This window comes from Chelonia mydas, chromosome 3, assembly GCF_015237465.2.
Source record: "Chelonia mydas isolate rCheMyd1 chromosome 3, rCheMyd1.pri.v2, whole genome shotgun sequence".
Classification (NCBI taxonomy): domain Eukaryota; kingdom Metazoa; phylum Chordata; order Testudines; family Cheloniidae; genus Chelonia; species Chelonia mydas.
In genome coordinates this window covers 185,796,502-185,822,161 of record NC_057851.1, presented here as the reverse complement: position 1 = coordinate 185,822,161, position 25,660 = coordinate 185,796,502, and the positions used below count along the sequence as shown (strand labels likewise).

At 41.6% G+C, this 25,660-nt stretch overlaps 1 protein-coding gene across 4 annotated transcripts; it reads right to left on the bottom strand.

The window, feature by feature from the left end:
- Positions 1 to 2,917: 2,917 nt before the first annotated feature.
- Positions 2,918 to 25,487, bottom strand: DNAAF10 (dynein axonemal assembly factor 10). 4 transcript variants are annotated; one of them, XR_006289934.1, is made up of 9 exons: positions 25,299 to 25,487; positions 19,555 to 19,655; positions 17,694 to 17,824; positions 15,920 to 16,021; positions 13,083 to 13,198; positions 12,424 to 12,558; positions 10,237 to 10,334; positions 4,372 to 4,478; positions 2,918 to 3,343 (listed from the first exon to the last, which is right to left on the bottom strand). XR_006289934.1 is itself a non-coding variant. In XM_043543943.1 (8 exons), coding segments are annotated over exons 1-8 (873 nt in total). In that variant the 3' UTR covers positions 2,918 to 4,477. The 4 variants fall into 4 exon arrangements, 2 of the variants coding, with proteins under 2 accessions (XP_043399878.1, XP_037751951.1); XR_006289935.1 differs by having other exon boundaries at positions 2,918 to 3,292; XM_043543943.1 differs by having other exon boundaries at positions 2,918 to 4,478.
- Positions 25,488 to 25,660: the final 173 nt, after the last annotated feature.

Here is a 25,660-nt window from a genome sequence, read left to right as displayed (position 1 = left end):
TTTACGTCACACATAACACCATCTCCCAGCTTGCTCGATTAGCCAAATTAAGTGCCTGTCCGAAAAAAACAGCTGGCTCTTGCACAAGCTCTTCGGGTCTGTGTTTGATACTACAAAATATCCAGGTCATAGAAAGATTCCAGACACGGCTGCCCAGTAAACAGAATGGAGAGCAACTTCAACTTTGAGATTAGGCAAGTCCACCCAACATTATATAAAAACTCCATGGCCCACTTGTATCACAACAACTGGTTTTCTGCATATAAAAGCCAGGGCCGGCATTAAGGGCAAGCAGGGCAATTGCCTGGAGCCCCATGCCACAGGGGGCCCCACAAAGCTAAGTTGCTCAGGCTTTGGCTTCAGCCCCAGGTGGCGGGGCTCAGGGACCTGGACTTCAGCCCCATGCAGTGGGCCTTCGGCTTTCTGCCCTGGGCCCCAGTAGGTCTAACGCTGGCCCTGCTTGGAGGACCCCCAGAAACCTGCTCACAGTCCTGCAGAGGGCCCCGGTCCCCTAGTTGAGAAACACTAGTCTAACGAGCACACATCTTCTTTCCAAAAATATATTAAAAATATAACAGTTACAGCATGAGGGTAAGAAACTGCAGGCTAATTAATTCAAAAACAACTATTAGGTCAATGAACTTCCTGTCAGTTTGTCACTACGGACTTTTTCAATTAGACAACTTTATTACAATGATGAATACCTCTGACACGATTTAGTAACTGCTTTTTTTCTGAAATACAGTCAGTTTAGCCAAACAATCCACATCTATTTGTGAATAAATTTGATGGCCATCACTTATAGCAGATGAATGGAGCATTTTTGGCAGACTGTACCTGCAGCTCTTGTGTTTAGTCCCAAAACAGCAGAAGTGTCTCTCTTCACTTTGTTCCCCATCATCCCATTTTTATTAGTCAACCCGGGAAACCCTAAGTGTGGTGGGAGGTAGTGGAACAGCTGCCCCCAAGGTTGTTATGCTGATTGCACTTCCAGGATGCCCTTGTTTATGCCTGGTTTCCCCAATCCCTCTGTCGCTGAGGCTCTGAGTTACAGTCATTATTCATACAGCCAAAGAGCACGGTGTGGCCTGTCAACACTGTCCTTTCCACCCTGCATGCCACTGCTGCTTCTGTGCTACAGCAGAACACACCTCTTCAAATCACAGGCAACCAGCTAATGTGTGTTATGCCCTATGTACCATATATCTGCAATACTCCTTGAACTACAGGCTGGGCCATCTCTTGCAATCACTCATCCCATGCACCAGGTGGTGTGCTGTGACCACTGATCATAACACTACTAGTAGTAATTGTAGTTACCTTTCTGCTACCTACTTGTTGATTCTCATCTCAGAGTGTAAGCTCCTTGGGGGCAGGAAATGACTTCTTGTTATGTGCTTATACAGCACCTAGTACAGTAGCATCTTGTTCCCGGTTTGGGTTCTTCAAGCACTACCACCATGCAAATAATAAATAATTTTCTCCAGCAAGCAATTCTGATATTGCAATGCAAGTCCTCTGAGCCCTGCATGCCACTCTGCTTTTTCCTTATTATTGTCTTCTCTCTTTTTGGGTGGTCTGGTGTTGCTGCTATTTTTCTTGGCTTATATAGCCTTTCTATTATAGCGGGACAGATGGGAGAGAGGGTGTTGTTATAGTTAATAGCTTGAACATCTCTACATGGATTGCAGCCACATATATAATCATCACTTGTGATGGTGGAAGTGTATTTTGTTTAAAATTCAATCACGATTAAGAACTAATTAACATTTTTCAATGAAGAAAAATCTGTATTCTGGACCAAGTTCCGACTAGTGCACAGAAATAGGCAGGATACATCCTCCATGTATAGGGCTAGATCCTCAGCTGGTGTAAAACAAGCTAATTCCATTGATTTTTATCAGTGAACCTATGCTGATGTATACTAGCTGATAACGTGGTCCAGACCCAGGAAAAGCCATGTGGGTATGGCTGAGATCATGCCAGAAAAAGTTCCCCTTCTGTGATGTGATCCTACTAAGAGTAGGAATAATTTGCACGGGGAACCATGGATAGTGGCCACTCAGGTACATTTAATAAATTAAGTCCTCTGCTGTAGAGCCATAGGATTTCAGAAGGGCCAGAAATTAGGTTGCTAACTTCTGCTCCATGATCTGGGGCTGGGCGGAGGTTTTCCGAAACATGCTTATGTGCTGTGCCAGAGAGAATTTGGCCCTGTGCCTTTCATCTCTGATACCAGTTACGATTTTATTTAGAACGTGCTTGAGTGTTACAGGCTCAATGCTGCAAAGGCTCAGAGCCAGTCTCTAGCAAGAGGGGCTGTGACTATAAATAGAGCAGGTTGAGCAGCTAAAGGCCACTTTTGGTCTGCTTGAGTTCCTTGTTTAGCAAGCCGGGGGGGGGGGGGGGCGGGGGTGGAAACCCAATCAGGAGGAGACACCAGGCTGTGTCTGCACTGGCAGCAACTCCTCTCCAGTCCAGCCAGTAAGTAACTTTTTAAATACACAAGTCAAGCCATCCAGGAAACCTTAATTAAAGTATTATCATCCTGTTGTGCTTTCCCCCAGGCCTTTGGCAAACTTTGCCCCTGAGGGGAGCATTCCCTATTTCCAGGGAGCTCTTACGAAACAAGTGACTTCCCTGAATATAATCCAGAAATAGACAAGGTGTTAAAGACAAAGAAGACAGACAAGTTCTTGTCCCCATGAAGCCCAGGAGGTTTATGGAAGAGTCTAGGGCTCAGCTGCAGATGTTAAAATGTACCAGCTCTTGCTCTAATCATGACTGTAATAACCTGAATTCACAAGAGGCTTTGCCTACAGTTGTTTATATTGTTGATAAAGTTTTGTCTTTAATGCAGGGGGACACATATGATCACACGACCGACAGCTAGTCCAGCAGAAAAATAAACCAGCTCATTGTAACTCGCCTTATTTATTTTTCCATGTATCTCTGCTCTGTGCCGTTTCACAATGTGCCTAATTGATGCAAAGCATTTCACATTAGAAATAGATCCAATTTCCACAGGTTAATGACAGAGGCAAACTCCTCTGTTACTTTTTCAATTATTATATTACATTTCACTTATGATCAAATGTTATGAGCATTAATATCTCTAATAGCAGATTTTAGAATCAGAGTAGCTTGTTCTTTTAATCTCCATGCTCTCACCTTCAACAGCAGGGCTGCATCCAGGATTTACAAGTAGAAGGAAGTCCCCATCTAAAATGATTTAAGGGCATGTGCTCTTCAGCGTCATACTACTTGTGCACGTGGAGGAGATTATTTGGGTCTAAGAGACATCAAACGCCTAATATTATCCTTGCATGAAAATCGTTCAAACCTTAGGAAGACAGTTTGCTCTCATTAGCCTTTACTTTCTCCCTGATATATAGTCTGGATACTTTGAAGGAGCACTTACATGACTATATGTATCCACCATGTCAGTTGTGGGCAATCTGCGGCCTGTCAGGGTAATCTGCTGGAGGGCCACGAGACAGTTTGTTTACACTGACTATCTGCAGGCAGAGCTGCCCGCAGCTCCCAGTGGCCGCAGTTCGCCGTTCCCAGCCAATGGGTTCTGCAGGAAGCATCGGCCAGCATGTCCTTGCAGCCCGTGCTGCTTCCCACAGCTCCCATTGGCCGGGAATGGCGAACTGTGGCCACTGGGACCTGCAGGTGGCTGTGCCTGCAGATGGTCAGTGTAAACAAACTGTCTCGCGGTCCACCAGTAGATTACCCTGACGGCCGCGTGCGGTCCGCGGGCCACAGGTTGCCCACCACTGCACTATGTGCAACGCCAGTGGCTTTCAACCTGGGGTCCACAGACTATGTCTAAGGGGTCCACAAAAGGTGACTATGAAAATAAAGTTTCAGATCCCAGAAAAGGTATTTCATTTTTCTGATCAAAATCAGACCCATCTAAAGGTCAAAACCCAGAAGTTTACCATAGAAGTCCATAGTTTAGCACCCTTTCTTATGTTGCATCAAATGCCCTGCCGAGCACGTGCAATGTTTATAGTTGAATTCTGTTCAGTCGGTTTTTAGTCTAAGACTTCTATGGTAGGGTCCATGGGCCACAGGTTGAATTTTCAAAGAGGTCCGTACCTCCATTCCAATTTTTGTAGGGGCCCACAAATGAAAAACAGTTGAAAACCACTGTGCTACACTATAACTAGAGTGAAATCATTGGACCTACCCTGGTGGCACACAAAAGGTTAAAACTGCACATTTTATATATACAGTCACACCCCTCCTCTGCCCTTGATTTCTACTGAACTTTTAAATTCTTGACTCAAACTTGGAAATAATAGTCTGTGAATACGTCCATCCTTTATGACTGCTGCTAAAATAACCATCTGGCATAAATACCTGCAGTGCACATGCGTCTCCACCAGGGGACAGGGCTGTCCAGGGTCTTCAGCAGTAACCACCACACAGGCAGTATGCTTTCTAACTGTAGTCACAAATGAATTCTCCTTAAGGAGGAAAGGATTTGCATGAGTAAAACCTGCAGCTGCCCTACGAGAATTAAAATTCTGTTATAGTTCCAGGTAAACTGCTTCATCATTTACAACTATCAAATATATTTACTCTGCTATTAATCTCATTAGTCATCCTGTGACACGCACTGACACACACAAAATATATCCATAATGCTTTTGAACCCAAAGAAGCTCTCCTGAATTTCTGTACTAATGCAAACATATTATGATTTACAAAATACAGGCTGTATTTGCTAAGCATCAGAGCACCAAATACATTTGGATTACTCCTTTCCTTTTGGTTGGAGTCACATTTAGGGTGTTACATTAGTTATAGTATAACATATTGCAACTTTTATAGCACCTTCCCTCAGAGCACCTTAAAGTGATTTACAAACACTAATGAATTTAGCCTCATAACACTGCTGCTAGGTAGGCAGCATTATGCCCAGAAGAAGGAACTGAGGCACGAGGAGGTTATGGACACATTTTAAAAAGTGATCTGTAACCTGTGGTGCCTTGACTGTAGGAGTCCAATTTTAGACACCTAGAGTCTGATTTTTCAGAGGAGTTGAAAATGTGCAGCTCCTAATGATCTGGAGTTGTCAGCACTTTGTATTGTGAAAAATCAAATGTTGGGATCTAACATTGGGCACCAAAAACAGGGGCAACCAAAAAGTAAAGGCTGTTTGAGAATTTGTGCCTTTGTTGGCCAAGGTCACAATGAAATGCTGTGCCAGGCCAGGGGAGAGATCTATGCCTCCTGGATCTGCGCTAGTAAAAATAGCTCAGGCCGTTCTGTGATTACTGTCTCTCAATGGCTTCTGGATCAAATGTGCTCACTTTACAAGTAAAAGGATATTTTTTTCTGCCAGCCCATTTAGAATAAATGGTACATCCTTGCTGCACAAGCCAACCCTCAGGCTGTCTTCGCATGGGTGAGAGGGATGACTCACAAATAAGGCAAATTGTTATTGCATAAAATTGGAAAAACCCTGGCTTTGTCTTGCCAAAATGAGTCAACTTTACATTCAAAACCCAGTAAGTCATAACACTTTTTGAAATATGGTAGGAAGGGATTATTTCTCCATTTTTAAACAGTATCTAAAACATGTTAAGAGCATTCAGAAAGGGTTAGTCCATAATCCATATACAGTGCCTGAGTTTCCCCTCACGCTAGTGAAACTCCATTGACTTTACACTAGATGAGGAGTCAGGCCAACAGAATGTCAATACAATTCTTGATGCTAGGTCTTGTTTTGAGAATCCACGTGGCTTATGTGGTATTTGCAGACTGTCATCACTAAACACATTTACATAATGAAAAAGAACACTGTAGTTGGTACAGGACTATTTAAGCAATACAGAAGAGATCTGGGGATGTATAATGGAGCTCTCGTTGTGACAGTCCTGGGCTGATACAAGTCAGCTCAGGTAAGGTATGTATGGAAGGAACAGAGTCTCTCTATGCTGTTCTGTTATCCACAAACTTTGGAACACAGTCAAAAATCTCTACTAGCGTAGACGTTTTTATTTTCTGACACTGCCTCAGTGCTGCTGAGGTTCAGTACCTGACCTGGGGGTAGGCTTTGGCCTTTGGTTGCGCCTCAACTTCTCTCTCTGTAAAATGGGGACATTTACCTACGTCATAGGACTAGGATTCCCTTTTTGCAAAGTGCTTTGAGATTCTCTGCAAGTAAGAACTAGAGAAGTGCTATCAGCATTGTGTTTAGAATCCATTCAAAAAACCAGTCACCATAAGGCAGAAATAGCCAAGAGCTGTGGCCCAAGCCTACAACTGGAGATCTGGCAGCACATAAGCCTATGAAGTTGGAAGCAGCAGCTCCTCCTCCTGCAGCCACACCTATGGACCAGCTATGCAGTGGGAGCAGAACTTAGGTTGAGCCTGACACTAATCAGAGGGAAAAAGAAGAGGCACTGAGCTACTGCAGCATGCAGCCAATGCTCAACAAGGAAGTCAGGGCTCATTTATGCTCCTCTTCCATCCTGCGGTGGGTAGGGGAGTATCTCTGACACTCATATCAGAGCTGAATGGGGCAAGAAGAAAGTGACAGGGACCCACTGGGGCATTCCCAAAGCACCATCCATCCTATACACTGAATATATCTAGGGTCCTGTGGCAATAATTCTGTGTGATCATGTAATTAAAGACGGTTTCATTATGCATATACACAAGGGGACTGAATTAAGATTCCACAGGAAGGGGCTGCTCTGGCACCAGGCACAGAGGACAGGGAGACTGGCTCTCGTGTGTTCTAAATGGCCTCCGTTCTGACATCTAAGCATCATCGAAGAGGAGGAGAAAGCAGTCGCATTGAGGAAAGGTGCAAATACAGGGAAAGTCCTACTCAGCATAGCAAAAGGCACATCCATGACACCAGTGTAACCTCCTTGTCGAAGTTCAAATCCCTGCTCCAAAGCAAGGAGGTCCCAGAGGTTCTCGGCAGAAGAGCTATGAGATTTTTTTTTATTAACATGAGCAAAAAAGTTTTTTTTTTCTCTAATCGCTTTCTCAGAAATGGCTGAATGGTTTTACTTGAAGCTTTCCAAAACAAATTGAAGCAAATAGCCGACATGGAAAATTAAAGACCAAATAGTTTAAGTTTGGCAAAGTTCAAAGCAACTGACTAATAATGGGAAGTGTTGGGCAACCTTAACTATAAGCATCAATACCAGCTCCACCTATAACTTCTATGGCCAATTTGCAAATGTAAATCTCACCAGATGCCGGGTTCGTTTTATAGTAAACTGGAACCTTGGGTCTTACAGGAGAATTACACTGACACAGCTCCATCTTCCGTAGTAAGCTGTGACCATTGGGATCCACTAGAAGTGCAAACTTACATGAAATCACAAGTGGCTCAAATTTATTACTGCTGCACATTTCCAAGTAATGAGAAGACAGGGAGCAGTTCACTGACAAAACATCTTGTTTTTTGAAAGTTTAGATTAAAAAGGACACCAACTATACCTCCCACTTCTGTGAAAGTGTTGTACTTGCTGTAATTAGTAACATCTAAAGCACTACTATACAAGCACACACATACATATTTGTCTTATTCCCAGTTTTTTCACTCTGAATTTGCCTGCATTGTGTATATTCATGTTTCTCTGTTTCCCCTGCACAGCCAGTTTCACCTAGTATTTTATGCTTTCACACAACTACAAAGGGGAGAAAAACACTTAAAAAATAAGGAAACATTTGCAGAGACTCAGAGAAGATATAGTACCTGAAACTTCTTAATTCTTTTTTTGGGATTTTGACTAGATTTCTATTTTCTTTTTTCTTTTTCTTTTTTAAAAAATTGATTTTATGGATATTATGGTTAATTTGATTAAAAAATCCCTCTATTTTGGCTGCTGTACAAAGCTTTTAAAGGTGGAAACAACAAAAATGAAGAAACCAGGAAGAAATACATCATTCTGCAGCAAACCCAGCTTCTTGCTACAAACTGTTTCCTTTTTTGCAAACCTAATTAAATGTATTCTTCCCACACATCTCTGTTTCTTGGGTAATATACTTCACATTACAATAACACAGGACACGTTTTTATTGTAGGATACGGTGTAACAAATTAATTAAAAATGAACAGAAGAACATAAGTCAGGCCAGAGAAATTCACTGTCCCTTCAATGTATTTTCTAGGATGGATCATAGGTTAGTTTCCCTAATAACTAAGAATGGAAAAATATATGATAAAAAACATAGAAAGCAAACAATTTAACAAGAGCGAACGGATTAGTGCTACTGAAGGGAAAAAAGCAATTACCTTGAGAAGAAACAGTTTAAAGTAACATCTGAACTTGCAGACATTTTAAACACACTAAGCAGAAGGCACATTTCATTTTAAAGGTAAATTTACATTAGAAGGTAAAAAAAGTTAAGCCTAGCCAACCTTTTCCAACAGCAGCATAGTATGTAGTCAAACAACTGTACCTCAATTTATCTGAACTTTCAATGGAAAGATCTGTTTTTTAATTCTTTAAACCAGCTTTGTTAAAGGAGACATTCAAGTTATAAATAAGAAAGTCTCTTTTATATACACCCCTCAGACTATGTCGCTTTCCTCCTGAAAATCAGTTTTTTGTCAAATTTTGCTGAGCTTCGTCACGATCAGTACCCTCACAGTCTGGTCAAAAGCACTGCAGACACACAGACCCTTTTTGTCAGGGCTCCAATCAAGGCTAGAAATGGGCTGTGTTGACAAAGTCACATTCTGTAAGAGACTGACTGAACCTGCAACCCCCATCTCAACTCCTTCAGAATCCTTCTTTGAGCGCTGAGCAGGGTACTCACTGCCAATAAGAAATAAAACAAAACCAAACAAGCATGGTTTTAGAATATGTACCATAAACAAACACTACAAGAAATACCCACCCACAAACACACATTTGTTTGTTTTTCACAAGTCCAATTAGAAGGTGTCTCAGGTTTCCTAGAGACACTGAAAAGATCTGTGCTAAATATACTGAATCATAGTTAATCCAGCTAAGTCAATTTAAGTGAATAAGGGATAAAATGCCACATGATGAAATTCATCCCAGTTCAGGGAATCCATACAAGGCCATCAGCAGCATTTGAACCCTGCATTAAGGAACAAATTCAGACCCCAACATCCAAGCCCCAGTAACCAAGCCAGGCATCTCTCACTTCTAGGCTATGGAGCCACTCCATTTGAAGTAGGCTCCATTGGTGCTTACAAAGTCCACACACAGGAGTAAGAGACGGTGGCCAGGGGATGAAACTGAAGGATCCATTGGCTCTGCCCACTTCTTGTTAGCATGTGAAGTGTTACTGCAGAGCAGTGCTCTGTGCCATGTAGGGAATATACACCCCAAGTACAGTCCTCTGTATCCAGCTTATTCTGCACAGAAGAACTGACTAGGGATCCTCAACGAACTCCCTTTGACTCTCAGGATTAGATCCTAAATGTGAAAAGCAGCATTGTCTAGTGAACTGAGCATGAAGCAGTGAGACAGGAGCACCCAAATTCTAACATACCCTTTGTTACTTGCTAGCTGTTTAGTTTTTACCCTTGGGCAAGTGACTTAACTTTTGTGTCTCAGCTTTCTATATATAACTGTAAGGATAATAGTATCAGCAGGGTAGCCGTGTTAGTCTGGATCTGTAAAAGCGGCAAAGAGTCCGGTGGCACCTTATAGACTAACAGACGTATTGGAGCATACCCATGAAAGCTTATACTCCAATACGTCTGTTAGTCTATAAGGTGCCACAGGACTCTTTGCAGCTTATAAGGATAATATTAACCTACCTCATGGAGTTGCTATGATGACTAACTTATGTTTGCACAGAGCTTCTAATACATAAAATGCTAAGCGTTATTAAATAATTTAAGTCCAAAGCCTTTTTATACACTTCTCAGCAATACCTGCCACAACAAGAACTTTAAGAAATCTATTATTCAATTTAACATCTCATTAACTGACAATATAATTTAGATCTTGATTATATTAGGTTAAAGATCAAGGGCCAAATTCATCCTTGCTGTAAACCCACAATGCCAATCAAGTTACAGTAGGGACTTTTTCAGTCTCTATTATGAAGTCCTGCCATGGTGTGAGAAACTACCTATTGTTTGTAATTTAATGAATTTAAATACATCTTTGGTTTGAATATGGGCCCCATACACATTTTCCAGGAAGACTTTTTACAACACATGGTAGTTTTGTTATTTTTTCACCTAATTTAGAGTGGATAGTGAACACTTACTATTTCCAGAGATGAAGGCTCCCAGCTCCTCCACTAGTCATAAAGATATCCCTGTTCTGTGGCAGGTGCCGAACTTGCCACATGGTGGATTTGTGAGCCTAATAAATACCAGAGTTAGACAAAAATTAGTTACAGATTAGTCTCGTAAGTAAGGACTTAAGCCCTGATAAATATATCTGAGTGATTACAGTAACTTTAAGCATATTAGTAGTTTTCAAGGGAGTATTCACCTTCAGTAGGACTAGTAAGGTAAGTAAAGTTAAACATGTGCATACGTGCTTGCAAGGCCATAATCAGGAACAAGAATCATGTAACTACTGGATTTCCATACTCAGATATGAAGTAGTCATTATAAAGATAATTATTAATGCTAACCTATGACTCTCTTCAACAATTACCAGAATTTGCTATCGAACATATTACAAAAGCCATGAAAAAATGAGTAAATATAAAATTCAAATCTAAATCATGTAAGCAGGGCATGTAGCAAGAATCAGAACAAACCAAAAAAGGCTTCAGACAATTATAGATCTCTGCTAGTAAGCAAGTTTCTGCATATATCCCAAAAGGAACTGTTTAACACGAATTATGATAGGATTTTCATTTTAATGTTTTGATTGCCATGAACACAAACTAAATTAATATTTTTAAGTGTTAAATGGTGAAACTAGTACTCTCATTAATACGTTTAATCTATTACAAGCTTCAATGATGTCAAAAAAAAGCAAATTAAATATACTGACATTGACTTATTACTTATTTAAACAGTCACATTAGTAATTTTATCGTTAAAGTGCCTGGCTCTTGCCAGTGAATTTTACTCATCGTCAGACCGCTACTCATACAGGACCTGCACCAAATAACATGGTGGGTAAGAGACATTGGGAGAAGCGGGGAGAGGTCACTAGGGCAAAGATTCTCCATCTTTTGCATTCTGTAGACACCTGTATAGAAAATCTTCTCTCTGGACCTACCTCCACTCCCTGTATCCCCAGTCAAAAAGTGCTTGATTATCTGTGGGCCCTTGGTGGTTTCCAGAATGAAGCTTTCTGAGAAAAACCATTGCAGTAGACTCAGAATAACTCAGTTTATCTTCAAAAAGAGCAAGGAGTACTTGTGGCACCTTCGAGACTAATACATTTATTTGAGCATAAGCTTTCATGCGCTAAAACCCACTTCATTGGATGCATGCAGTGGAAAATACAGTAGGAAGATAGATGTGTGTGTACACACACACACACACACACAACATGAAAAAATGGGTGTTGCCATACACACTATAATGAGGGTGATCAACTAAGATGAGCTATTATCAGCAGGAGAAAAAAAATCTTTTATAGTGATAATCAGGATGGCCCATTTCCAACAGTTGACAAGAAGATGAGAGTAACAGTAAGAGGGGGATAAATAAGCACGGGGAAATAGTTTTACTTTGTGTAATGACCCATCCACTCCCAGGCTTTATACTTGGGATACAATTAAGATTCAAGTCCCATCATTTTAGATTGCAATCACTTTACATTACACTTCCAAGGTACACATCTACTTATTAAACCAATAAATAAGAATATTAAAGCACTGGAAAAGACTCTCTGATAGCTAATAAGTGGTGTGCTAGGCTAGGCTATCACATCTAGAAAGAACTCAATATTTACATATGTCCCCCTGGCCTACAAGCAGTGGACATACTCCATATATCTCGTTTCTCTGCTTGTACATCCTTCTCAATGTCTCATATTGTGGTGAGCGTCCTTCTGGCCAAGTCCACCCGCAAAAACCCTGGCCTTAAATGGACAAAAAGGAAACTCCTCTGAATGACAACACTCCCTCCTCCTCAGTGAGTAGATCATGAGCAGAAGCTGAGCCGGAGTCTCCCACACAGCAGCATACAGAACAAGCAGCCTGCTCCACTTTCCACATCTTGAAATGATGTATGTTACCTTTCATATGGTTGATTCATGTTTTTTGAAGTTAAGGTTAGATGCTAACAAGCACTCACAAATCCCACTGAAGTCAGTTGGATGATGGGATGCTCATCACATCATATGACTGCCAATGAACATTCAATCTGCCCAGCTTCACACCTCCTACGTAATAACGTTAAGCTTGCAATGTTTCCAGAGCAGCTTTGGAAGAGTAAGTATGAAATTTCTCCCTTAACAAGAAGAGCCTTCCCTTATACCGTACCTTCTCTGAAATGGAAGCAAAACCTTTAGTTGGATGCTGAGTTCTCATATCAAAAACATGAAACTTTCCTTCGAGCGATGTGGCCACTAATTTATTCATATTTATATCTTTTCTGTCAAATTCCACACTGCAAACCTGGAAATAAAACACACACATATTCACTCTGAAATTCAGCTTATCACTGAAGAAGCATTTATTTTAGATTTGTAAAATATGGGCCATCATAATCTCTAGGTACATTTACAATGGTAATAAGAATGCAACTGACTTAAGACACAACCAAATTCAACAAGATCATCTAAAAACACCTGAACCTACTCAAACAGCATGTTCTCAAAATACCTGCATAAATTGATAGGACTTACAGCATACTCTGAAAACAAATAATATAGGACAATGGTTCTCAACCTCTTCCCTACTGCGAACCCAAGTTACAAAATAAATAAGTTTCAGGACCCTGTCCATCTAGTCATAAAGATAAGAATGATCCCCAACCTAAGAACCCATGAACTAGGTTTTGTTGGCCCAATGGAGAAAAAATCCTCTGTAGATTTTATCCTAGTGAGAATCTGAGTAGGTTTCATATAGATACAGTGACCCTTTAATTCTTCCACATTACAAACAAATTTAAATTAAAATATGCCTTTATGACACATTACCCCGTTCTTAATGTTGGTCTCCCATCGCAATGACATGTTTTTTAGGTCAAATAATTTAATGTCACCATTGTCATAGCCAGCACACACAACACGCTCCTCTTGATTGTAGGCATTGCCTGGAAATAAAGAGACAACTATTTAGATGTATAAAAAATTATCCCCACCACACTGTAAAACAGTCATGAATTAAAGTCTGCAATTTTAACCTGCATTTGTACCAGGAAAAAAAAGTCATTGGAACGTTTGTAATTAGTGTGTTAGGTGAAGGATCTGATTTTCAAGTAGTCTTCAAAATAGCTAGTTCTACCCTTTAAAACAAAAGTACCCTACTGATCATCCCCCTGATTCCTGCCTAAATTGCATACACCACCTCATATATGTATGCATCCCCTCCAGAAATGGTTGTGTCTGCTTATCAATATATGTTCCTGGGTCTAATAACCAATTTCTGCATAGCAATTCAAATAGATGTTGGTGCCTGGAAAACTATAGACAACTTCTCTCTGTTCCTATATAATATGATGAATTTTCAGAAAATATTCTAATATATTTAATTCATGCAATTTAAAAATACAATATTCTCTAAACAGTAGATGACGTGCCTGATCCTGATATTCCTATTCACATAAGCAATCCAAAAGCATCTGGCATGTGACTATACTCTGAACCATACACAGGCTTTGCAGTACACCATGGCACAGAGACAGCTTTAGTAGACCTTCTCTCTGCAGTCTTCAGCACATTCCATCATAGAGCCCTGCTGAGCTGCTTGCAAGACCTAGCTGTAGGGGATGGTGCAATACTATTATAAATCATTTCTCTCTAACAATGCCCAAGAAATAATGACAGAAAGCAGCTCATCTCCAAGAGTCCTCACATGTGGAGTTCCACAGAAATCAAAACTGTCTCCCTCATCTTCAGTATCTGTAGAACTCTTGGAAAGGATCTGAGAGATATGGGAGCTGTTGCCAAAAATATATTGATGACACCAAGCTCTGTAACACCTTCTCAGCTGACACGATCACCCATGCATCACTGTCTGAAAGAAATTAGCAACAGGGTGACAAGCAGATGGCTCAGATTGCACTCAGGCAAGATTTAAGCAATGCTGAAGGGAAAGGGAAATAACGAGAAGCTAGTGAAGGCTCTGCACATCACTTGTCAAGGTAGTACATAGTCTCTGGGTCTTAGCCCTGGTTTACACTGCCAGCTTTTGTCGATACAAGTACATCACTAAGGAGTATGGAAAATCCACATCCCTAAGCGACGCAGTTATACCGACCCAACACCCGGTGTAGACAGCTATATCTCGACGGAAGGTCTTCTCTCGTTAACATAGCTGCTAACTCTTGGGGAGGTGGAGTACCTACACCAAACAGAGAAGCTCTCCCATTGGCATAGATAGTGTCTTCACTAAGTGTTACAGAGGCACAGCAGTACTGTACGTGTAGACAAGACCTTAGTGGAGTCATCACTAATTCTGAACACTTAGATAGCAACAGTGATAACCAATGCCTTCCATTACTTTACCAGAAAAGTACAGCTTTTACTATGGATTTAGTGGCAGTAATCCAAGCATTTATCACTAAACTGATCAATTTAACCCACTGAATCTCTAGCTAATGATGGAGGAAACCAAAAATACCAGCTTGTACAGCACACAGAAACTGGTCTCCTTAGCAAGAAAAATGCTGAAAACACAGACTGATACTCTGCTCAGTTCATTAGCTCCCAGTTCAAGTCTCTGTTCTTAATATTTAAGGCACTTACGTTGGAACTGTGCTACATCAGAGAAGGGCTCTCAATCCACTGAGTCAGCTAAATTCTTCCAGGACAATGCAGCTACAAGTACCGGGATTAACCTTTCCAGAGTCAGAGATAAGCTCTTCACTGCAGGAGGCCATTGTCTGTGGAATAGACTTAGGTCTTTCTGTAAATTAAGTCGAAATCTGATTGCTTTCAGAGTATGTTGCAAGACTTGTCTTTGACAGTTTTGGGAATGCCTTTTTGCAAAAAGGCAATGAACAACAAAGCTACATAGTAAGCAAAAGTTAACTAACAGGAGAGCAGTGAAAAGCAGCATCTGCTATGGCGCGATCTCCATACAAAACTTAATTACTGTATGGAGGTACTAAGGTACTTATATAATCTTTACTTATGCATGTTATCCCATTGAAGTCAACAGGACTATTTGCATGTGTGAAGATTATTCACATCAGGAAAGGCAGAAGGATCAGATTATTTCTGAATGAAAATGCACAACTAAAGGGAAAGATGCACTAAATATCTTCAGGTTTCAGAGTAGCAGCCGTGTTAGTCTGTATATGCAAAAAGAAAAGGAGTACTTGTGGCACCTAAGAGACTAACAAATTTATCTGAGCATAAGCTTTCTTGAGCTACAGCTCACTTCATCGGATGCAACTGAATGCATCCGATGAAGTGAGCTGTAGCTCACGAAAGCTTATGCTCAGATAAATTTGTTAGTCTCTTAGGTGCCACAAGTACTCCTTTTCTTTTTGTAAATATCTTCAGTGTAAATCCCAGTTTATTTCCCCCATACACAGCTGAACACAGAAGAGCCATATGAGAGGAAGGAAAAGCAGTAATTGGCCATTTTCCATAACCAAAAGGCACTGCAAGAATGGCATGGGTTAAAAAGTACAGAAAGTAGTTTAAGTTGGACATTACCACATTTCTTGACTTAGAAAGTTTAACAGAAATAGTCACGATTTGTTTGTTTTGATTGTCTTGATTATCGCCTCCCTGCTTCCAGTGGCAGACGAGATGGATAGCTGCTTGCAAGTTACAGACTAAAACTGAAAAGCTTATCAATTTACCAAATGCTACTGTCCAGCAGTCTCTCTTGCTCTCGCCTTGTACTGGTTCCATATTAGCAACAGGTGTATCTTTTTGTCTTGGGTCCCACACTTTCACAGTTCCTGTAATAATAATTATACTGAATTTTAGATTACTGATACAGTAGCATATTGTATGCATTCTCCACTATCCAACTTGCTTTAGGGAAGACATTCCAAACATTTGCATGTCTGATCTCTAACAAAGCTGATTGCATTTATGGAAAGAAAAACAGAGCAGAAATGAGGAAAGTTTGTTTCAATACTTGAAAAGTTCACTGACACACAGCCTATCCAATTTCAACTAAGTAATAGTATGATTCACATTGCTAAACAGAATTGTCTACAGTTTGCTTTAAGTTCTAGCCTTCTCCCTAACCCTATCTTCATTCCAAGGAAGTGGTACAGTTTCCACAGCTCATTTGCCATAATTTGTATTTACCTTGTTTCATATTCATTCCTTTCCACCCTCTGTTATGTTGATTTTTTTTTTTTTTGGAGAGGGGGGGGGCTACAGCCTCTAAATGAAGTGAAAACTTTGTCCCCTGTCGGACTCAAAATAGAACAAACAGCATATACATCTCATTGCAATATAATTGTAACCATATCAGATGGCAGCCAGAGATTCCCGCAGTTGAAGAGACCCACCTCGTCATTGCCAAATTCACTAGGCTAAGAAAAATAACTGCCAAGGTGTGGTAATGGATTGGAGCAATCAATAACTCTGGCAATCAACAAACCAGTTTTCCCACTGGCACTCAAGTGTAAACTGCCATCTCCTCCCCACCTCCACATTTAATTGCATTGGTTTTAAAAACCATGATTGTTTCAAAACAAAAAGATCAGTTGGGCAATTTTCATTGGGTAATTTTCAATATGCCATAGGGCTAACAGCAGCAGTCACAGGAGCCACCCATAGATACAGAAGCTGCCTCCGTTATAGCTATCAGCAGCTGCTTAAAAAAAGTTGCAAATGGCTTTAAAACATTCCACCTTATACATGAACACAAAAAGGCATGAGAATGTGTAAAATAGGGCACCTATCCCCCTTTAAGGGCAGTTGTGACCCTGAGTCAGCCAGCCTTGTTCCAAGGCTTGGCTGCTTTCAGAAGTGGCATTCTGGGACTTGTAGGAAGGACAAGCCAAGCTAAAGTAAGTCCTCCGACATGGCTATATTAGAGGAAACACCTGTGGCTCAGTCACTTAGTAAAGAGAGAGACCCCTGTAGGAGGCTAAGCTTGCTTGGCAAGGGAACCTCAGTTAGGAGGGTCTGTAAGAAAGGCCAGACTGGAGGCCTTGGATGTAGAGTAACAGTCAAGCAGAGTGTAGGAGGAAGCCCATTCACTGGCCCTGCACCATCAGGGAAAAGAAACTGTTTGAATCTGGGGAGTGCTTGAAAGGACTGTGAAGTCTTGGAGAGTGAGCTAGAAGACTTGCTTTGAGCTGAATTGTTATTTATGTTGATAAACCAGACCCTAGGAGGGGAGAGTTAGTTCAAAAGCATCAGTGATGTGGCACTATGATTGACATGGAAGAAGGTAAATTAAGGCACTGGATGTGCCCAACTGGATAAGCTGCTGCTAACCAATTCCTTCTAGGCCCCACATGAGCTGGCTAAAATGTATTTTATCCTATTAGGCCAGTTTTTAAAGTTTCATTGTAAAGTCAATGCAGACTGGGCTCAAACTCCAATCAAATCTTGTAAATAGTATTTTCTTGGCAAAGATTAAAGGAACTTTAAGGCTTGCTAACTCACCATCTCGGCTCCCTGTCACAATTTCTGGTGCTCCTTCTCCAATCCCTAAGCCACCTACGCCATCTATACTATTTATGATTTCTTTATGACCCTTCACAGAGTACACTGGAATCTCTGGAGCTTCCAGGTTCCTAGACAACAGAAAAGAACAGACAGTATATTGTATATGTGTTCCATGGTGCTCTACTTTACTGTACAAAACGGAGAGAACGCTGTATCCGAATGCAGGCTACAAATGCAACATGATGGCTCAGACTTGCACTGAGAACAAAACAGCAAAGTTACAACCATAAGGCTTTCTTCTAGAAAGGTCTAAAATGGAAAAGGGTGAAACTGTTTCCCCACTCGTGTATGATTTCATCTACTTTTGAGGCTGTTCAGAATTGCTCTATTAACTCCAAAAAAATGTATGGATCTCGACTATTCATCTGACTATTCACTCTTACCATGCAAATGAATCTGCCCTGGCAGCTATGTGCCTTAACTAGTCAGTCAATCATTTAAAATCAGCTAGTCTCAGTCAGTATTGCACAAATCACTGGTCAGAATGAGTAAGAAAAATAATTTCCCTGAATTAGGGATCAGAATGCAACTAAAGCTGGTTAAGTTCTGTGAAGTAGAAATTTCAATGAGAAAATGCTACACCTAGGTACTGAATGTCATTTATGAAAAAGCATGTTGAAGCCAAGCAGCTGGAAGCTTACAACAAAACAGGTTAAAGGGAACAGTGCATACAGATCTCGATCTACCCACAAACACGAAGAGCCAGGTAATACTATTGAGGATATCTGCTTTACTATTCAATTCATTTTTCTACGTTAAACTCCTCAATGTCCTACAAGTTGCATGACATCATACTACCCAAATTTATATTTGGTATACAAATTTTAGAATAGTATTTTAATCTAGGACAACTCCAAAAAATTAGAATCCTCACATTACAAACTTTTAATATTGTTTATTAGGATGGACTCAGGGTCAAAATGTTGTATCTAACTGTATTTTCAGTGAGGATTTAAGATGACCTTTGGATCCATTTTAACCAATTCTCTGCCTGAAGATCTTCATCTTTAAAGGAAAGTCCATCATTTCTGCTTTAATACTGGTCTTCTATTTGGAATCCTCCCAGGTTCTTACTTTTCTTCTAATTTTCCAATTCTGCTTTGTCTCTCCTCAATTCCTTGTCATTTAAAGAGCAACCATACAAACTAACAGTCACCCTCTATCAATACCATTCTTAATATTCCAGTGAAATGGAACCTTTCACTAGTCTCTTGGTGGAATGCTAATAAATTGTATCAGATAATTAAAATCTATTTTGAAAGTCTGTAAAGGTTTCCTTTTATATTTTCAAAAAATTTACCTACTTGTATTAATCTGAACATGTTCTCTGAATCCGGCTGTTAGTAACAATAGCCAAAGCATTAAGAAAAACGTGTTCATAATCTGAACTGTAAATTGAATGTTGAAAATAAACCTCATTTTAGAAACTGCCAGAACACATATGGCTGTTATTTTTTACCCAAAAGCCTCTTTTCCACATGAGGAACCTTTAGGAATAGGAACAGCTTTCTGCTACCTGGAGCTAGAAGATTTAAATGAATCAACAATATGTTGTTTTGTCTTAATTTTGTTCAATAGTTTTACTTAGGATGTAAATTCTTCAGGAAGAGACTGTCTCTGTTTGAGTGTGTATGCAGTGCTTACCACTCAAGGGAATCTGATCCATGACTGGGGTCCCTAGGCACAACTATAATACAGATAAACACACAAAAACAGGGCAAATACAATAGGCCTGAATTGTGAGTTCAAGTATATCATGTACAGTAAGGGGTATCCTGAGAGGAGCTAGTATTCTTACCATATATTAAGGTTTCCACCAAAGTCCCCAGTAGCTAGATATCTCTGCTGTAGAGATGTAGCACCAAAAGTTCCACATTTAATAGGTTTGGCCTTTTCAATCTAAAAAGGGTAAAATTTTTGTTAGCATATTAAAAAATCTCAACAAAACCACACAATGGATAAGCAGCTGCTTGAAAGCCACACTACTAGCAGGCTTCAGTGAACTTTCAATAAGATATTCAGTATGAAATGCAAACGAAATATTCTGTGGCAAAGGTATACCACATTTTAGCTTATTCTATGATTTTAAAATTTCATATCACTACATAATGTCGATTTGATTGTAACGAGCTTTTAAGAAAATAATCACTCATTCTCCTTCCCTTTACCCGTCTCACTAATGATACTCAAAGGCTGTTGTCTCTACTGATTTGCAAATATAAAGCAGAGGAAATTTTAGCTCTTCTCAGAGATCTGCTAGCATCAACATACGAGATAATTAAACCATTCTTTCTATTAGTCTGGAGCAACACTGTTTGTGTGCCTTCTATGTTGCATCCCTACAGAACCCTATAACTTGAGAAAGTTTATGTACTATTATCCCTGTAGATCTTAAACTCTCTTTATACAACTGAGGCACTATTGTTACTGCAGATTAGTAAATCCTCAAAGGTTACTTCAATTTAAAAAACAACTGCTCTACGTAAGCAGTCTGTGCACCTAAAAATCCATCATGGTGCCTAAAATTGATGAAACCTTGTATAACTAGTGTCAACAACGTTGCATACATTCTTTACACGTAGCTACTAACTGAATACCTACAAGCACTCAACGCGGAGAGGACTCATGAAAATCTTTAGTTATACGGCCAAACGCTGGACCTTAAGAAGGAGAATTTTGGCATTCATTTAAAACAAACAGTAAGTTTTGAGAATTTTACTTGAAAAGATATCATTTTCAAGTGTAACTAATAAACAGATGCAAAAAGATTATTAAAGCTCAATGGAACATCAAAAATCATGAATTAGACTCCCAAAAAGATGAGATTTAAAAAATAAAACTGAAGTTCTTTTTATTTGCCCTCTGGGTTTTAAGCACTCAGGGTCACATTCTCAAACTTTTCTTCACAGCCAAGAGAGCTAGGAACTATTTTTGGTTTTAAATTGAAGATGAGATTCCCACAATTACATGAATCCAGAAGCTGGAGCTTTAAACCCTCCCAACGTGAGACCTGGCAACAGTGTAACTAGGCTACACCTCCACAACAGGAGGCTGTTGAAACCTAATGATGTCCAGCCACCACAATCCCTTTTAAGAAGGTGCAGATAAATTTGGGTGTGTCCCAGTAACAGCCAGGATAAGGGTTTTGGGGATATGTGCATAATTGTGAGATAGTAATGGACAGAAATTGATTTAGAGGAGAGGTGGCATTTCCCCCTCACCCACACAACTGATGAACAGAAAAGAAACCAGGTAGAGGATCCAGCTAGAGGAACCTCAGCTAGTTAGTGAGAAGCATTTAAGGTCAAGGAGTACTAGGCTGGAGGATGCATATTATAGTCTGGGGATGAGGGAGGAGTATTTTGAGAGCACATCCTGCTCTAAAATTCAAATAAAGTACTGTCTGATTTGTAAAAACTCGATTAGGAACAGTAAACTGGATAACACATTCATATATACATACAGCAGAAAAAGCTACCTGAGCTGATTTTAGGAAACAAATTAGCAGCCAGCATTATTGCAAGGTGCCTGCTAAAATCCCTGAGATCCCCAACTGAAGCAAGAAAGTACTGCTCTAATTACAACAACAACAAAAATATTTAGCTTCAAATCAGGAAAAAAATATGTTACACACAGAAGGTTTTTGCCATCCTGAGTTGAACAGTAAGAAGTCAGACTAAACTTTTTAAAAGATAAGGAGAAAAATTTAAATGTTCCTTTCACATTTCTAATGTATTACTTTTAATGGGGGGAGGGGAGAAAAGAACTCTAGACAACACAGCTAGGATCTTTAAATTTTTAACCTATTTTAAAACAGCCTTAGTAGAACCACTCCTTCACCCTCTCTTCACATCCTCCCACAATGCATGCAGCATATAGCTTTCAGAGTAACAGCTGAGTTAGTCTGTATTCGCAAAAAGAAAAGGAGTACTTGTGGCACCTTAGAGACTAACCAATTTATTTGAGCATAAGCTTTCGTGAGCTACAGCTCACTTCATCAGATGCATACTGTGGAAAGTGTAGAAGATCTTTTTATACACACAAAGAATTAAAAAATACCTGCCCCCACCTCACTCTCCTGCTGGTAATAGCTTATCTAAAGTGATCACTCTCCTTACAATGTATATGATAATCAAGGTGGGCCATTTCCAGCACAAATCCAGGTTTTCTCCCCCCCACACACACAAACCCACTCTCCTGTTGGTAATAGCTTATCTAAAGTGATCACTCTCCTTACAATGTGTATGATAATCAAGGTGGGCCATTTCCAGCACAAATCCAGGGTTTAACAAGAACGTCGGGGGGGGGGGGGGAGGGAGAGGGAGGAAAAAACAAGGGGAAATAGGTTACCTCAGGCCCTACGCTACCAGCACCCCCAGCTACCTTCGAGACACCACTGACTTCCTGAGGAAACTACAATCCATCGGTGGTCTTCCTGATAACACCATCCTGGCCACTATGGATGTAGAAGCCCTCTACACCAACATTCCACGCAAAGATGGACTACAAGCCGTCAAGACCACTGTCCCCGATAATGTCACGGCTAACTTGGTGGCTGAACTTTGTGACTTTGTCCTTACCCATAACTATTTTACATTTGGGGACAATGTATACCTTCAAATCAGCGGCACTGTTATGGGTACCCGCATGGCCCCACAGTATGCCAACATTTTTATGGCTGACTTAGAACAACGCTTCCTCAGCTCTCGTCCCCTAACGCCCCTACTCTACTTGCGCTATATTGATGACATCTTCATCATCTGGACCCATGGAAAAGAAGCCCTTGAGGAATTCCACCATCATTTCAACAATTTCCATCCCACCCTCAACCTCAGCCTGGTCCAGCCCACATAAGAGATCCACTTCCTGGACACTACAGTGCTAAAAAACAATGGTCACATAAACACAGCCCTATACCGGAAACCTATTGATCGCTATTCCTACCTTCATGCCTCCAGCTTTCACCCTGACCCCACACCACACGATCCATTGTCTACAGCCAAGCTCTGCGATACAACCGCATTTGCTCCAACCCCTCAGACAGAGACAAACACCTACAAGATCTCTATCAAGCATTCTTACAACTACAATACCCACCTGCGGAAGTGAAGAAACAGATTGATAGAGCCAGAAGAGTTCTCAGAAGTCACCTACTACAGGACAGGCCTAACAAAGAAAATAACAAAACGCCACTAGCCATCACCTTCAGCCCCCACCTAAAACCCCTCCAACGCATTATTAAGGATCTACAACCTATCCTGAAGGATGACCCAACACTCTCACAAATCTTGGGAGACAGGCCAGTCCTTGCCTACAGACAGCCCCCCAACCTGAAGCAAATACTCACCAGCACCCACACACCACACAACAGAACCACTAACCCTGGAACCTATCCTTGCAACAAAGCCCGTTGCCAACTGTGCCCACATATCTATTCAGGGGATACAATCACAGGGCCTAATAAAATCAGCCACACTATCAGAGGCTCATTCACCTGCATATCCACCAATGTGATATATGCCATCATGTGCCAGCAATGCCCCTCTGCCATGTACATTGGTCAAACTGGACAGTCTCTACGTAAAAGAATAAATGGACACAAATCAGACGTCAAGAATTATAACATTCAAAAACCAGTCGGAGAACACTTCAATCTCTCTGGTCACACGATTACAGACATGAAAGTTGCGATATTACAACAAAAAAACTTCAAATCCAGACTCCAGCGAGAGACTGCTGAATTGGAATTCAGTTGCAAATTGGATACAATTAACTTAGGCTTGAATAGAGACTGGGAGTGGCTAAGTCATTATGCAAGGTAACCTATTTCCCCTTGTTTTTTCCTACACCCCCCCCCCCCCAGACGTTCTTGTTAAACCCTGGATTTGTGCTGGAAATGGCCCACCTTGATTATCATACACATTGTAAGGAGAGTGGTCACTTTAGATAAGCTATTACCAACAGGAGAGTGGGTTTGTGTGTGTGGGGGGGGGTGGAGGGGGGGGGTGGAGAGAAAATCTGGATTTGTGCTGGAAATGGCCCAACTTGATTATCATACACATTGTAAGGAGAGTGATCACTTTAGATAAGCTATTACCAGCAGGAGAGTGGGGTGGGGGAAGGTATTTTTTAATTCTTTGTGTGTATAAAAAGATCTTCTACACTTTCCACAGTATGCATCCGATGAAGTGAGCTGTAGCTCACGAAAGCTTATGCTCAAATAAACTGGTTAGTCTCTAAGGTGCCACAAGTCCTCCTTTTCTTTTAGCATATAGCTTGTACGCTGTTGTGGCAGCAGCACAAAGTGAGAAATGAAGCTAGCCAGTTTCTAGGAAATATCAATGTAATACCTGTCACTGAAGCAGATGCATTTTAAAGATGATCTTCAAAGTTCAGTTTTTGTAATTGGGTTTATGTCCTTTTTTTATAAATAAAGTTTTTATATATAAAGTTGGCCTGAAAGTTTATTGTTTACATTTTTTACCTTGTCAATAAAAGTTGGCCTGTGTGCAATTTGATTGCCACCCTTCACTCCAGTGGTGACTGCATTTCACTGCTACATATGTCTTACCAGACGACTTTGGGGTCATTTGAGACTGAGCGCACGTCTTCACTAGCAACATTAAAGCACTGGTCGTGGCAGCGCTTTAACGTGGCTGTGTAGTCACTGCATAACGCTAGGAGAGAGCTTTCCCAGTGCTATAAAAAAAACCACTTCCACAAAGGGAATAGCTCCCAGCGCTGGTGCACTTTACAGCACTGAAACTTGTAGGGCTCACGGGGGGTGTTTTTTCACACCCCTGAGCGAGAACATTGCAGCACTGTAAAGTGCCAGTGTAGAAAAGCCCCAAAGGTGCCATTAAAACGTAGCATATGAAGTGAAATTCATGTACCTTATTGATGACTGCAACAAGAAGGACTCAACTGTTTGACCAGATCTTTTCCATCTTTTATTTGTCAGATGTGAGAGAAAAATGGGTCCATTCTCTGCAGTTTTCCAGTATCCACGTTTACAGACTGGAAGCCAGGTGCTGACAGCATGGTGGGGCCATTTTAAAAAGTCAGAGGATAGCTTTGTGCTTCCACACAGCCAGGGGCCGGGATGGCACAAGGCTTGTGCTCCGCAGCCGACTCCACGCAGGCCGGGCGCGTGCCCCATTGCTGCTATAGCAACCACCCCTCGCGGAGCCGGGGCTGTGGGCCCCAGCGTTGCTATAGCAACCACCCCTCGCGGAGCCGGGGCTGCGGGTACCGGAGGGGCAGGACTGTCCCGGGGCCTGCTGGCCCCCACAGGAACAGAGAGTCGCTCACGGGGGCGGGGCACAAAGAAGGGCCGATAAGAGCCACGGGCCTGAGAACAGCAAAGACCGAGACGCGGGGAGCAGGTGTAGCGGTTACCGTGGGGCTGCTCCCTGCAGCCCCCACGAGGTGTGTATGGGGGGGGGGGGGGTCGGTGTGTGAGCAGCCCCCCACCGCCCCAAAGGGCAGGGTGTCCGCAGCACGCGGGGGCGGTGGCGGGCCCCGCGCCGGCCGGCCTCTCACCTCGCGCAGCAGGCTGAGGCGGCCGCTCTGCAGCTCGTAGAGCTGGATGACGCCGGTGCCGCGCGGGACGCTGCCGAGGCAGAGGAGGCGCGCGCTGCACGGCACCCATTTGCACTCGAACACGGTGTAGTTCAGCGACTGCTGCACGTGCGTGATCAGCTGCGGCTTCTCCAGCCCCGCGCCCGACATACCGCGCGCCGGCGCCGCCCCAGCCGCCGGCGACTCCACACATGCCAGGTGCGCAGGCCCAACGGTAACATCCGGGGCTCAGCCCGCCCTCCTGGGACTCCTAGGAGTTCCGTGATGGGGGCCTGAGGACGGAAGTGACGTTTCTGTGGTTCCGGCCTGCGTCAGCCCTTCGC

Bases quoted from the DNA above. Each gene is read 5' to 3' on its own strand.
- DNAAF10 (XM_037896023.2), bottom strand. From the start codon at position 25,487: ATGTCGGGCGCGGGGCTGGAGAAGCCGCAGCTGATCACGCACGTGCAG. The intron at 19,656-25,298 runs GTGAGAGGCCGG...TACCCTTTTTAG, and splicing joins GCCTCAGCCTGCTGCGCGAG to ATTGAAAAGGCCAAACCTAT. The intron at 17,825-19,554 runs GTAAGAATACTA...TCTGTTGTCTAG, and splicing joins GGTGGAAACCTTAATATATG to GAACCTGGAAGCTCCAGAGA.